Source organism: Bos javanicus, chromosome 8, assembly GCF_032452875.1.
Source record: "Bos javanicus breed banteng chromosome 8, ARS-OSU_banteng_1.0, whole genome shotgun sequence".
Classification (NCBI taxonomy): domain Eukaryota; kingdom Metazoa; phylum Chordata; class Mammalia; order Artiodactyla; family Bovidae; genus Bos; species Bos javanicus.
The window spans coordinates 12,147,983-12,163,889 of record NC_083875.1 but is presented as its reverse complement, the minus strand read 5'-3'; the positions used below and the strand labels follow the sequence as shown (position 1 = coordinate 12,163,889).

Sequence of the window (15,907 nt, the reverse complement as noted above, 5' to 3'; positions counted from 1 at the left end):
TGTTGTTCCATGTCCAGTTCTAACTGTTGCTTCCTGACCTGTATATAGGTTTCTCAAGAGTCAGGTCAGGTGGTCTGGTATTCCCATCTCTTTCAGAATTTTCCACAGTTTATTGTGATCCACACAGTCAAAGGCTTTGGCATAGTCAATAAAGCAGAAATCAATGTTTTTCTGGAACTCTTGCTTTTTTGATGATCCAGTGGATGTTGGCAATTTATCTCTGGTTCCTCTGCCTTTTCTAAAACCAGCTTGAACATCTGGAAGTTCACGGTTCACGTATTGCTGAAGCCTGGCTTGGAGAATTTTGAGCATTACTTTATTAGCGAGTGAGATGAGTACAATTGTGGGGTAGTTTGAGCATTCTTTGGCATTGCCTTTCTTAGGGATTGGAATGAAAACTGACCTTTTCCAGTCCTGTGGCCACTGCTGAGTTTTCCAAATTTGCTGACATATTGAGTGCAGCACTTTCACAGCATCATCTTTGAGGATTTGAAATAGCTCAAGTGGAATTCCATCACCTCCACTAGCTTTGTTTGTAGTGATGCTTCCTAAGGCCCACTTGACATCACATTCCAGGATGTCTGGCTCTAGGTGAGTGATCACACCATTGTAATTAACTGGGTCGTGAAGATCTTTTTTGTACAGTTCTTCTGTGTATTCTTGCCACCTGTTCTTAATATCTTCTGCTTCTGTTAGGTCCATACCATTTCTTTCCTTTATTGAACCCATCTTTGCATGAAATGTTCCCTTGGTATCTCTAATTTTCTTGAAGAGATCTCTAGTCTTTCCCTTTTCAAAACACCACAGACAGGGGGCTCACTCCAAGAACCATAAATCCTTTGACTTTTAAGAGAATGAGGTTTCCCCTACCTTGGTATACTTCTCCTAAGCCTCTGCCCTTGACAACAAAGCCTGCCTCTTTCAACATGGCAGTGTGCACTGGTCACCACAGCAGGACAGAGATGAGACCAAGACTCTGAGCTCCTGACTGCCACGGCTTTACCAGCTAGCAGCGACTCCTGGCCACCCTAGAGCTGGGTCCTTGCTCACTCTTTACCACCTCTGCCCATTTTCAATCGATGCATGTTAGGGGAATTCCCCAGTGCTATTAAATAGCCTAATTCAACAGATATTTAACAATAGTCTATTTTCTCCTCACTGCACTCTATGGCCTGCCTGATGCGTTGGCTACAAAAGAACATATGGCTGAGCACCTTCGCTATTCACCTGAAACCACCACAATATTGTTAATCGGCTATACCCCAATACAAAATAGAAAGTTTGAAAAAAAAATGTCAAAAGACAGAAAAATTAAATTTTAATTTAAAATATAATTTTAAAAAGTAAAAAAAAAAAAATTGAACTCTAGGGCTTCTCTGGGGGCTCAAAGGTAAACAATCCATCTGCTAATGCAGGAGACATGGGTTCAATCCCTGGTCCAGGAAGATCCCACATGCTGTGGAGCAACTAAATCCGTGTGCCACAACTATTAAGCCTGTGCTCCAGAGCCTGAGAACCACAACTACTGAAGCCTTCACTTCCTAAGCCCATGCTCCGCAATAAAAGCAGCCACAGCAATGAGAAGCCTGCTCACCTCAACTAGAGAGTAGCCCCACTCACTGCAGCTCGAGAAAAGTCCTGGCAGCAACAAAGACTCAGCACAGCCAAAAATAATATAAATCAATCAATAAAATTATTAAAAAATAATAATAATGCCTATATGTTTGTTCCAGCCTCTGTCTTCCTCAACAGGCTTTTACTCTATCGCTTTTGCCACACGTGACTGCGAGCACACCGTTAACTAGTGGAGGAGATAAAAAATAGTATGCCAAAGCTAAAAAGGTTTTAAAGCCTTTAATCAGCATCGTCCCTATATTCTACAAAATGGAGAAGTGGCTCAGTGAAAAAACCCTATCCTAAGTAAAATTAAGGGGGGAAATTAAGAGGAACTAAAGAATTTCCCTGCAATTCTCAGTGAAAATGTAGATGAGGTGTTTTCAAATATCTTGTTCTCCTAACTTTAGGGAGAAATGTTTTTTAAAATGAGTCAACACTGACATAATATCGTAATTTTTTCCTAAAGTAAGCATTAGTTTGCTTTCAATAGTTCATTCCTTCTCAGTACTTTTTTGAGCATACAGATTATGACTTTTCAAAATTATGAACCCTATGGAATTAGTCTACTGAATTGTAAGACTCATCTTCATGAAGTTAAAGTAGGCCTCTCACCCTTGTCCTGTAACAACTCCCGTTTTAAGCATTTACTTTAAACCAGGCACTGTAGGAAGCAATGCATACATCTCACTTTATCTCCAAAACCACCCTGTGAGTTCTACAAATAAGAATGATAATTTCAAAGAGGAACTACCTGAAGTCACACGTTCTGTAAGTGGCAGAGTGGAGACTGGAACCACTGATTCTAACGTTAAAGCTCTTCCCCAGGCCTGCAGAGTCCAGTGTTTCCACAGAGTCTGAGATGAAGTCTCTGCAAACAGTCTGGAGAAAGTATGGGTGTCTGTGTGTGGGGGTATCTGTGTGTGTGTCTCTTTCCCTAATCTGCTTCCATGCTGTGTCATAAAGAAGATTAAAAGTCAAACTAAGGTCACGACTGAGAGGCTGGACTGAGCCAGCATGCTACTTCAAGGTCCACTGTATCATCCATATGTGTAAACAGGCCTTCCAATACTGGGCACAGCTCCAGGCGCAGTGCGCCAGGACCTTCTCCCTGAGGACTCCAGATGTTAGAAAGTGATGTGAAGAAAAGACTAAGAGCTGTGTCTTGCAGTGTTAGGGTGTTGTCCTCAAAATGAACTGTCCGTGTAGGAGCTATTCTAGCTGTTTCCCTTTTATATCTAAAAGCATAGCTTCAAGCATTAGCGCTAATGAAATGTATTTTAGCTCACTGAGAAGTAAAGCAGAACGAACCTGATATTCACTGTGGGGTGAATTCCTGGCGGTCCAGTGGTTCAGAACCCACCTTCCAATGGAGGGGACGAGAGTTAGATCCCTGGTTGAGAAACCAAGATCCCCCATACTGTGGGGCAACTAGTCTGCCACAACTTCTAAGCCTGTGCACCACAGCTAGAGAGAAGCCTGCACTCTGCAATGAAGATCCTACATGTTGCAACTAAACCCAATGCAGACAAATAAACAAATACTTAAAAAAATAAAAATATAACCTAAGAAACAGAGCAAAATGATAACAGGTACCAACCATGCTCAAGGTCCCTGTTCATGGCTTACAGTTAGATTCTGAAGGAGTAACACGGATGCAAAGACTTACCTTTTCCTTAAATACTGCTTCATTCCATCCCTGCAGCCTTGAAATGGACTCATTCATCATTTTTTCTTGGCAGATGTTCAGTTTTTCTTTTTCGATTACATCAGCATTACTAGTCAGAAGGAAGCACTTGCTCCCTCTTGCTCTTCCTCTGCCTGTTAGAAAATAAACATTTTACGGTGTCTTTGATGTAAAACTCTGACAAATCTGAGAATGTGAACGAAGCAGGGCTATTCCTAAAATTCAACTTTGGTTCACTGAATCCCACTTTCTGGAAAAGCCGAGCTGGTAGGGTGTGGAGTCAAACGCAGGTGTGCAGCTGCACATTAAACATTCAGACAAACAAGGAGCCCACTTTAGGCTGCTTGCTCAGGGTCTCCCTGGTGCAGTGTGATGGGACAGACACATTCTTAGAGACACTGCTTAAAAACAACCCAGCAAGCACCTCCCGGATGACACTGTGACGGCCCCAAAGATGAATGATAAACAGATGGGGAAATGGGGAAATAAGAGATGTTCACAGGACTTCACTGGTAGTCCAGTGGATGGGAATCTACCTGCCAATGCAGGGGAAACAAGTTAAAGTCCTGGTCCAGGAAGATGCCACATGCCACGGGGCAACTAAGCTTGTGTACCACAACTACGAGCCCACGTGCTCTGAAGTCTGCACACCCTAGAGCCTGTGCTCTGCAATAAGACAACCCACCATAACGAGAAGCCCGCATACCACAACTGGAGCAAAGCCCGAGCAAAAAGCAAGGAAAACCCAGCACAGCCAAAAATAAATAAATAAAACTTTTAAAAAAGAGACATGTTCACAACCACCAGAATATAGGTGGAAAATGAGAAGTGGTATAAGAAAGATGGATAAAAGGGCCATGGGCATTCAAATTAGAGATGATTGCCAGCTGGGAGACTGAGGAAGCGGTGATGTGGAAGCAGGGGAAGAGAAACAAAGATCAGCAGCAGCAATACATGAGCAAGTCCTTCAAACAGGAAAAAAAATGAAGCCAGGGAGGCTGAAGTGGATAATGCACAAAGTGGAAGAATGGGAAATAAGGTTGGAAACATAAGAGGGTGCCGGATTTTGAAAATGCTTTAACATCAAGAAGATTTGGGAACCATGGGAGTTTCTATACAGGGAGGTGACATGCTCAGAGCTGTTTTTCAGGAAAAATAATGTGGCAGCTGTAGTTATGGAAATTAAGAAAAAATAAGAAAGACTAGTTAGGAGGCTGCCTAGTTCCAGTGGGAGAACTCCTTGCACATCCTTTCTGGCACACAAGGGACCCCCCAGCACCTAAGCACAGCCATGAACGGCTCACATGTGACTGCCGAAGCCTCAAAGCTGGAATTTTCCTTCCATCAACATGTCAGCCAATATTAACCAAGTAAGCAATATTCATTGTGAACAAGAACAAAAACAGACAAAATTGTGGACAAAACTGTAGCCACCCCATCCTGACCAAGTAGGTCACCATAAGGGCCGGTGATAGAAGGGGCCACCGTGCCGCCAGTCACAGCAAAGGAGAAGAGCTGGAAGGACAGACACGTTCACAAGTCAGACAAGATGGCAGCCTTTGAGTCCTGGCATCACAGCTCTTCTTACCTCTGGTCTGGATCATTTTGATGACATTGCCCACATACTCGTAGAGGATGACCAGATTGCACTGAGCAATGTCAATGCCTTCATCGGCGACCGAGGTAGCAATTAGAATCTTGCTGTCTCTGTTGGTTCGGAATGCATCCAGCGCACACTTCTGTGCTGGGAGCGTCATTCCTGTGTCAGAGGGCATGACATAACTCACCAAGAGGGAGCTTTACCCTTGGAAAAACAGCCGTTAATTATGGAAAGCTTACGACACGCCAGGTACTGTGATAAGTGCTTTACATTCACGATCTCACAACAGCCCTCGGGGAAGGGCCTATCCCTGTCCTTGCTTTAGAGAAGATAAGGTGGGGGTCTAACATCTTGGACTCTATCACAAGTCTGCCTGACCTCAAATTCCAGCTGCAGCACCTACTAGCTATGTGGTTTCGGTCACGATATCTCAAAACAAATATTAAACTTTTTGAAAAAATACCAACAGCTGGACAAATACCATAGAATACCACTTATGTGTAGAGTCTAAAGAACAGGGTACAAATGCATATGTATTTACAAAACCGAAGTAGAGTCATGCATGTAGAAAACAAACATGGTTACCAGAGGGTAAGGGGGAGGGATAAACAGAGACTGGGACTGACATATACACACCATTACATACAAAACAGATAACTAATAAGAACCTGCTCAATACTCTGTAATGGCCTCTGTGGGAAAAGAATCTAAAAAAAAGAGTGGCTGTATGTATATGTGTAACCGATTCACTTAGCTGTATACCTGAAAGTAACGCAACTATTTCCAATAAATCAACTATTTCCAATACAAATTTTAAAAATATATCAACAGCTAACTGTAACACCTTTGTGCACATACAGGAGTCCTCAGCTAACAAGACCTTTTCACATCTACTTACTCACTGCAACTTCACAAGGCCCTTTTTAGGTTGATATGGCAAATGTTATGATTCCCCTTTATTACAGGTGAAAACCTGGAGGTTTTGGAGGGATGGTAAACTGACAGCTAACTAGCAAAACCAGGCTTGGGATTTAAGTTGAGGACCCTACCACCGTGCAGTTTCCAGCCACTGATACACTGAGAAGAGCAGGAACTTAAGTGGTCTCCACCTCAGAGTTAACAGAATTTATAAAAGTTCCAACTCTGTCCCAGTATATTGGCAGCAAAATCTTGAGATATATTTTGCTGAGGCCAAAACAATTTCTTTTCAACATGATCTACTGAACAATGAACATGCCCAAGACAGACACCACACTTCACTAATTTCTGAACTTAACTATTTGTTCATCAAACGTTTATTCTGCAATTATGGTTTGTCAGATAAGGATAGAATGGTTAAAAGGTTCATTTTTATCTAAAGGGAGCTCCTAGTTTGTAGAAGAAGGCTATACATGGGAAAGTATAATTCAATATGATGACAATGAATGGAGCCAGAACTGTGTGCTGTGGGATGTGGGCAAGGGAGACTCCGCCCTAGTGGTCTAGACTTAGGAGGAGGGGGAGGCTGCCCGGCAGAAGCACAGTTACTGGCACAGAGTGAGTTCTCAATGAATGTGGGTGGATGGTGGATGGATAGATGAATGAATGAATGGATGGATGAATGGAGGGATGGACAAACAAATATCTTCTAGGTGCTTATGTATGGATGAATAACAAAGTTTGAAAATCAAGTTGGACTCATGCTGGAGTCATATGGCAGAAGCCTCTGAATTCCAACCACAACCTCATTTGGTAAGCCAACTATTCAAAATCTGACTTTGCTTTTTAGATTAGTGAGGCTTAAATTTTGCATAAAGGGAAACTTCAAGGGTGATGACCGAGGACTGAGAGCAGGACTGTTTATTATAAAGAGCACTAAATAAGAGATACAGTGAGGACTTGTCATTGCTTGTCACTGAGGCGTGGGGAGCAAGGCTGTGAGAATGTCAGCATGAGGACTGGCCACCGAGGATCAAAGGTAGCCTTTCATCCTTTAACCCCCCTACCCAGATTTTAGGATTATCTCTAGGACTTTTTAAAATTATAAAATACATAATGCATGTAAGTTTTTTACACTTTAAAGAATAACAATAAAATAGACAGCATTTCTATTTCCAGTTAATCTACTGGTTGAAAATTTGAGCAAGAGAGTAATATACTCAAACAATATTAAAAACAAAACAAAACTTTGGTTTTGTCTGCAGGACATATAGGAGGAGGAAAGTCTACAAGTTTCTGACATTTGGGCATGGTGATGGCTTTTCAATGTGTCCACTGAGCTAGGCTGAACTGCAGTCCCCAGATATTCACCTAGGTGTTTCTGTGAAGGGAATTTGCAGATGTAATTAAACTTCTTAAATCAGTTGATATGGTTACTCAATAGGGACTTCATTTTAGGCAGGTCTGACCTAAACAAGGCAGCCCTTGAAAAGAGGACTGAGGTGATCCGTGACCTCAGAGACTCTGGACAGCTCATGCCTATGGGATTCCACCTGATCCTGGCCTGCCCTGCAGACTCAGACTGGCTTTGCCAGTCCAGGTGTGTGTCAGTTCCTTGTGCTAAATCCCTGTGCGCCTGTCTGTGTACAGTATACATGTGTTGCTATATATATATATGAATGTATTTATAATCTCCTACTGGTTTTGCTTCTCTGGTTGAACCCTGACTGATACAAGTACTAAGAATTAAAATATATATGTTCTTATATATATATTAGATCTAATGCACTATATATAAATACCCATTGTCTGATTTGTTCTGCCACGTCCAGTCAATATGCCAGGTTTTAGAAAGCTGAGTTTAGGATTTTCTTCAATCCAGTTCTTTAAGGCCTGAAAATACAAAGAAATTGTCACTATTTGTATATTATCTGTATTAATTCAATATTGAATATATGCCACCTGATTTGAAGAGCTGACTCACTGGAAAAGATCTTAATACTGGGAAAGAACGAAGGCAAAAAGAGGGAATGGCAGAGGGTGGGATGGTTAGATAGCACCACTGACTCAATGGACATGGGATTTGAGCAAACTCCGCGAGATAGTGGAGGACAGGGGAACTTGGCATGTGGCAGTCCATGGGGTCACAAAGAGTTGGACGTGACTTAGTGACTAAACAACAATGCAAGTAGAAAAAAAGCTTAAAGTAAACGATAATGGAAAAGAATTAAAAAAGAATGTATGTATATGTATAACCGAATTGCTTTGCAGTACAGAAATAAATACAATGCCATAAATCAACTCTACTTCAATTTTTAAAAAGTATACAGACAAGTACGCTGAAGTAGTTTTCAGACTAACAGACCTGAGGAATCAACAGCTTCTTGTGATTGAATTCTATGAAACAAATAACTATAATGGTGTCTATCTTTGTAATCCGATATGATTCAATTTCTAAGACATTTTTTTCAGTGAAAAAGGCAAGGTTCAGAATAGTGGGTAGGTAGAAAATAAGTGACTTTAGAAAGATCTCAGGACACAAGATCAATATACAGACATTAGTTGTATTTCTAAATACCAGCAACAAACAAAAGTATCATTTATAATAGCATTAACACTTAGGTATAAGTTTAACAAAATATGTGCAGAATCTGTATGCTGAAAATGACAAAACACTGATAAAAGAAACCAAAGAAGATGTGGCAGGCAGCCTCTAAGGTAGCTGTAAGTGATCTCCACCCCTTGGAATTCAGATCCTGTTTAATCCCTTCCCCTCAAGTGTGAACTGAACTTATTGACTTGCTTCTAATGAATAAAATAAGGCAGACCTGAGGGGAATCACTTCCAAGGTGAAGCTATAACATGTCTGTGACCTTGATATTAGGTGCCCTCTCCACCTCTCTTGGATCACTTACTCTAGGGGAAGCCAGCACCTCTCTGTGAGGCTGGCCTGTGCAGAGGCCCCCATGAATGAGCTAAGCATGTGTGTGCATACTTAGTCACTAAGTCATGTCCAACTCTCTTTGGGACCCCTATGGACTGTCGCCCTCCAGGCTCCTCTGTCAATGGGATTTCCCAGGCAAGAATACTAAAGTGGGTTGCCATTTCCTTCTCCAAGGGATCTTCCTGACCCAGGGATCAAACCCGTGTCTTCTGTGTCTCCTGCATTGCAGGCAGATTCTTTACCCACTGAGTGATTGGGGAAGCCCCCATGAATGAGCTAAGCACATCTTCTGCCAAAAACCACACAAGTTGGGTTGGACGTTGATCCTCCCAGCCTTGAGATGGCTGTAGCCATGGCCAACAACTTGACTGGAGCCTCATGAGACATCCTGAGACGGAAACACCCAGTTAGTGGTTTCCAGATTACTGACCCATATGCATTATAGATGTCTGTTGTTTCCAGCTACTTAGTTTTGCGATAAACTGTTATCATCAGTAGATAACTAATACAGAAGCCCTATATAAATAAAAAAGATACATTGTTATGATACCATTTCTCCCCAGTTTTATCTATAGGTTCAGTGAAATCCCAAATGAAATTTCAATAGATTTTCTCATAGATGTGGGTGAGTTTATTCTAAAATAAAAATGGAAAGGTAAAGAAAGATAGCTAAGACAATGTTGAAAAAAATTAAAAAGTCAGAAGACTCACACTACCTGATTTTAAGACTTAATTACTATAAAGCTACAGTAATCAAGACCGCATAGAATGGGTGAAAGGATAGATGTACAAATGAATGGAACAGGATATAGAATCCAGAAATAGAGCAACATGAAGAGAGTCAACTGATCTTTTTAAGTTACAAATGCAATTCAATGGAGAAAGGATAGTCTTTTCATCATATATGCTGAAATAACTGGATACCCACATGCTAAGAGAAAAAAATCTCAATCCATACTTCAAAATGAATTGTAGACTTAAATATAAAATCTAAATCTATAAAACTTCTAGAAGATAACATGGGAGAAAAGCTGTGCTCTTGGGTAGGCAAAGGTTTCTTAGACACAAAATCAAAAGCACAATCCACAAAAAGAAAAAAAAAAAAAGATAAAATGGACTTGTCAAAGGTTAAAACTTTCAGTAAGAGATACAGTTAAGACAATGAAAAGATCTTGAAGAAAATGTTTGCAAATCACATTTCTGATAGAGGACATTTTTGTCAGAAAAAAGAACTCTCAAAAAACTAACAACAATAACTTAAAAACTCAACAATAATAAATAACCCAGTTAAACCCCATTTTAAAATGGGCAAAAGATGTAAACAGATACTTCATCAAAGGAGATACATGAATGGCTAATGAGCATATGAAAAAAATGATAAATCGTATTAGTCATTAGCGAAATACAAATTAAAACCTTAGTGAGGTACCACTAGGTGCCCACAGACATGGCTAAAAATTTTTTAATTGATGGAAAGAATAAAAATTTGTGAAATGCTTGCTGTGAGGGTATCAAGGCATTATAAACCAGAGTGATTGAGACAGTGAGGTATTAGTGTAAGGATAAACAAACAAAATCAGAATAGAATAAAGAGCCCAGAAACAGACCCACACAGACCCTATAGGGATGCTTAATTGCAAAGAAGTGAAGAATGGACAATCTTTTAATTAAAATAGTACTGGGCCAACTTGTATCCACAAGGAGGAAGAAGCTTACATCCACCAGTGCTCGGGTTTTCACAAAGAGGATGGTTCTGGTCTCTGGGTTTAAGTGGTATTCCTCTTGCAAGATGAAGCAGAGATCTTTGAGTTTAGCGTTCTCATTGCTGGGATCCATGGAAATACCTTCTAGTTCCAACAGCTTTTCTGCAAAAAGGGGAATATTTTACAAAAGGTTTATGTGCGTGTGCTAAGTCGCTTCAGTCATATCCAACTCTTTGCTATACTATGGACGATAGCCTGCCAGCCTCCTCTGTCCATGATATTCTCCAGGTAAGAATGCTGGAGTGGGTTGCCGTGCCCTCCTCCAGAGGATCTCCCTGACCCAGAGGTCAAACCCACCTGTCTTGCATCTCCTGCACTGGCAGGCAGGTTCTTTACCACTGGTGCCACCTGGGAACCCACAAAAGGTTTACAAATTCTAGTAATTTAGAACACACTGCAACCTTTAGCTATAGTTCAAACACTTCATCTCTCAATCTCTGACCAGAATTGTATGATAAATAACCACCAATGCAATGCATACACTGAATACACTAATAAATGCATAAATTTCCCCTCCCCCTAGAGAGCTAGTTGTTCAGTATTTAGCATATGTATAGTTAATACTTTGGTATTAACCAAAAAAGACCAAAAAAATTATTATTTGGAAAAAGGCATTTGAGAGAGAAAGAAGAAAGACTTACTTTTCACTTAATATTTTCCTATATTTTTCTTAATATGGACACAGTGGCATCAAGAGCCATATTGGTTTTCTTCTTTATATAGAAGTACATAATTACAATCTTGTTTGGTCGCCAAGTCGTGTCCAACTCTTTGCTCCCCATGAACTGCAGCATGCCAGGCTTCCCTGTCCTTCTCTATCTCGCAGAGTTAGCTCAAATTACAGTCTTAATATCATTAAAACTTTTTTTATATTTTTTAAATCTTTATAAAATTACTAAAAGTTAAACCAAAAAATGTTCCTATCAATTGACTATTTCTATGGGATGTATCTTTTGCAAATCCTACTATTTTTTCCTTCTTCAAAACAGGAAATAGTGTAAGCAGCAGATTCTTTTCCTAAGTGCAGATTTCCCTGAAGTATCACAGTCCTGCCGCGTATCCTATCTTCTTAATCCCAGGACAAGTCCCTGAGCATCACCAGGTGTTGTTAAGTGTGACATCATCTGTGTACGCTGCCCCTGGAGTCTCCAGGCTCCACTGGCTTCCTCCCCTTGGAAACACCACCCACCTTCAAATCTCTGAGTGAGATCTTGCTCAATTGCATCAAATCCTGCTGCCCGGACATTTTTGAAGAAGTTTTTCAAGTAATTCAGAGCATCTTTCATCCGTGCATCCTCATTGATAATGAGGGCATCATTGTATTTCTGTTGAAAATGGAAAGTTTCAGTATGTTTCTAATGTCTAATACAACTGCTGTACTTAAGTTCATTTCACTGTACTCAACACAGAATTAACTTTAATAATAAACTTGTCTCAAGTCTATTCCAACTTAGTTTTTAAAGATGAATCATCTCTAACAGTACTGCTATAAAACCTTAGAACCATACTGTAAAAAAAAAACAAGAAAATACCTCAATTAGCTAGAATTAGTCATTAATTCAGATCACTTTGGATCCTAGAATCCTTGGAAGACAAAATTACATGAAAAACAAATGTCAAAGATTAAATCACAAAAATTAAAGTAAAGCAACTTCCACATCAACCTGCTTCATAATTTAGACATTCAACTTAACCTCTTTGTACATCCAAAACCATCACTGAATTGCACCTGTTCAGAATGATGGCGCTGACCCCTTACACCAGATATTCAGTTAAGTCCGTTAAAATTCTACAAATTCATATGGATTGAATGTATTTTAAAATATTTTCAATGGCACGATAAGCAGAGGTGATGGTGGTGACTGTTGCTTAAGTTCTTGGTTAACCAGCAAACGACTACAGACTCTGGACTTCTCAGCATGTGGTTTGACCAAAGGTAGGAAAACATGCTTCAGGCTATGGCAACACGACCCACCTACTGATTTAAAGACTTTAAAGATGGCTGTCCCTGGTCATGTATCTACAGTAATATTCCCCACCCCCAAGGTCAAATATGGAGATACTGAGGTACAGCACAGACCCATGGCCTCTAGGGCTAGGTTTCAGAGAGCAAAGACAGATGCTGAATAGGATAGCTTTTGGCATTTGCTTCATAAGAACCACCGGGAAAGTTCCTAAATGATGCTCTCTCAGCTGCCACAGCACAGCTCCCAGTAGGTGTTACAATGGAAATATTCTTTTCCAAAGAAGCCACATACCCGCAAATGTGACGTGTACAAAAACAGGGCTTTACAAATCCTGCTTTCTTCCTCTTTGTCTGGCATCTGAAACACCATGCATGCTTTCTGAACTGCAATAATCCACTGTTCATATTTCTGTGTCCCAAAATTCCTATTTTGAATTCGAGATAAGTTTTCTGGAAAAAAAAAAAAAAACAAAAACAGTTTTCCATTGTGTCATCTGGCTAGTCATTTAAGGCCCTAAGCATGTCTCACCTTCTAATTTTGATTCCTTACTCTTGGTACACAGAGTATTTCTCTTGAGACAGTTTTCAGCAGTGTGTCTACGTACAAACACAATTGCTTACTGAATACCGACTACGTACCAAGAATCAACATGTCTTGTATTTATAATTTCATTTCACAACACCATGACGTAGATACACTTTATAGATGAGGAAACGGAAGCTCGGAGAAGTCAAATCATCACACCAAGTCACACAGCTAGTATATAGAGGGAGCAAGGAATTCAAACCCAGATGTGTCCCATACCCAAGCTCTACTGGTTCTCTGAGCTGACAACCAAACAGCCCAGAGGCCAAACAACGGCCATGGAATAAAACCTAACTGCCCCCCAACCCTTTTGCCTTTTGGCTGCGCTGGGTCTTCGCTGCAGCACACAGGAGCTTTTCTAGCAGTTGCGTGTGGGCTTCTCTAGCTGGGGTGCACGGGGTTAGCTGCCCCATGGCATATGGGATTTTAGCTCCCTGACCAGGGTTTGAATCTTCGTCCCCTGCATTGGAAGGGAGATTCTTAACCACTGGACCACCAGGGGAGTCCCCTCACCCATTCATCATTAATCAGAGGAACAAAGGCGGTTACCCGGACAAGTAGCAGTAGCCCCATCTACAAACAAGGAGGCTATCAATAAACTAAAGCAATCAACAGGTATTTACTGAACTTAGGTGGGTGCAAAAATGAGCCAGGCCATCTGGCAGTGAGCAGCTGGCAGCATGTGAACAGGTGAAGAGATGGCAGGAGGGTATAAGAGACGAGAAGAATAAGAAGGCAGAAAACCATGTCTCCCCACCCTTCTCCACCTCCACAACCCTGACCACGTCCTAACGCTTCTGGATAATACCATGATCTTCTCCTACCTGGTCTCCTTACCTCCTTCCACCTGCCCTCCAGTCCAGTCTCCATTCAACAACCGGAGGGAATTTCCAAAATTGCAGAAGAGAGACAATGCTAATCCACTGATTAAAAGCCTTTAGGGAGGGACTTCCCTGGCAGTCCAGAGGTTAAGACTTCACCTTTCAAAGCAGAGGGTGCAGGTTTGACCCCTGGTCAGAGAACCAGGGTCCCAAATGATGTAACAAAGGTCCTTCGTGTTACAACTAAGACTCGGTGCAGCCAAATAAATAAATACACGTATTTTTTTTAAGTCTTGAGGGACTTCTTTGGTGGCCCAGTAGCTAAGGCTCTGCACTCCCAACGAAGGGGTCCTGGGTTTGATCCCTGATCAGGGAACTAGATCCCATACGCTGCCAACGAAGACCCAGCACAGCCAAATAAATAAATGTTAAAAATAACAATAATAAATGCTTTAAAAAATAAAATACAAGTGTTTAGTGGGTTTCTCCAGCCAAACTCCTAGTCTGGCCCTCAGGGGCCTCTGTGGTCTGGCCTTTACCTGCTTCCGACTCTCCTCTCTAGAGACTTTTCTTCCTACAGTTCTCAGGATTAGTGAAAGCCCCCAGACTCTCTCTACGCGCCTGTCTCCTCTGCCTGAAACACCCCTCACTCCCCTCACTCCCACCACTCCCCTGCCCCGTGTTGCCTCGCTACTGTCACTCACCCACCTTTGGCACTGCCGGTAACCAAACCGAAAATGCCGTGAGGGCAAGGCTTGTGTCTGAGGGTCCACGCTGTGTTCCCACCACCGAGCACTTAGCCCAGCACTGAATGAACAAACAAGAGAATGAATTCGTTCGAGGCTAATAGGCAAGGAGTGGAAAGCTGGCAAGAGAAGCAGAACCAGATTGTGCAAGCAGGGCAAGCACGGCCGGGTGAGCGGCCAGCGTGAGAGCTCTGCCTGGGAGAACGAGGATTGCCAGCAGGACACTGGCGAGATGAAACAGGTAATCCCAGGAAGACGAGCTGGGTAATGGGGGTTCGACGGGAAAGAGGGTAGAGGCGGGCAAAGCAGCTGTTAGAATAAGTTGTTAGAAATCAAGCTGTGAAAGAAAGAAGAGAGGTTAAACGTGAGAGAAGCTGAGACACAGAAGTTACCTTGGAGACGAGAATTCAACATCTCCGAAACTCTACACTCACTTGTGCCTGCCCAAGCTGCTCCTTGCTCTAGAACGAGTAACACCTGCCGGTGCACACACAGGTGCCAAGAGAGAAGCCCCGCACTCGCTCACTCGCTCACTCGCTCACTCCCACCCAAACCCAGTGAGCTCTTAAATCCGAACGCTTCTGTTTGCACGAGCCGGCTTCCTTCACTAGCCCATCTCCACTGCCTCAGTTTGGCTCTTGTCATTTCTCATCACAGAACTTAGCAGTTCAAAATCGTGCGTTGCTTCCCATTTGCTTTTAGGATATTTATTTATTCATTTGGCAGCGCTGGCTCTGAGCTGTGGCACGTGGGAATCTAGTTCCCTGACTGCAGATGGAAGCCAGGCCCCCGGCATTTTGAGTGTGGAGTCTAAGCCACTGGACCACCGGGGAAGTCCCACTGCTAGGATAAAATTCAAACTCAGCATGGCCTACAGGACACCTTCACTGTCTGCCCCTGGCCTCTCCCCCAGCCCCACTCTCCTTTCTACTAGTCACCTGTTAGAATTAGCATGAAATCCTGCAGATTCTAAAATTCACTGTGCTCTCTCTTCCCTCTGCAACTGCTGTCTCTTTGACCACACTGGATCACCTCTCCTTCTTAACCTGGCTGACTTCAAGATCTATCGCACACATTACCTCCCTACAGCCCAGTCCTGGCCTAAGCTCCCCTGTGCGCCCATAATAGCAGTGTGTAACCCAGCCTTGCCACAGGGCAACTATTCGCATTTGATTCTCATTGTTTGATGGTGAGTTCCTTGAAGGCAAGACTGTCTTTAATCTTGGTGCTTCCTTTACCTAGCATAGTACCTGGCACAATAC

The 15,907-nt window shown here is 42.1% G+C and overlaps 1 protein-coding gene across 2 annotated transcripts in view; it reads right to left on the bottom strand.

Annotated features, from left to right (window-relative positions):
• RIGI (RNA sensor RIG-I) overlaps window positions 1–15,907 on the bottom strand; it is an 80,923-nt gene that overhangs the window by 8,895 nt on the left and 56,121 nt on the right. For both annotated transcript variants that reach the window (XM_061425085.1, XM_061425086.1), the window contains exons 12-17: window positions 12,785–12,942; window positions 11,716–11,851; window positions 10,480–10,628; window positions 7,622–7,712; window positions 4,890–5,060; window positions 3,284–3,435 (exon numbers count right to left, since the gene is read on the bottom strand). In XM_061425085.1, the coding sequence (XP_061281069.1) occupies window positions 3,284–3,435; window positions 4,890–5,060; window positions 7,622–7,712; window positions 10,480–10,628; window positions 11,716–11,851; window positions 12,785–12,942 (857 nt within the window). The remainder of the gene's footprint in view (window positions 1–3,283; window positions 3,436–4,889; window positions 5,061–7,621; window positions 7,713–10,479; window positions 10,629–11,715; window positions 11,852–12,784; window positions 12,943–15,907) is intronic.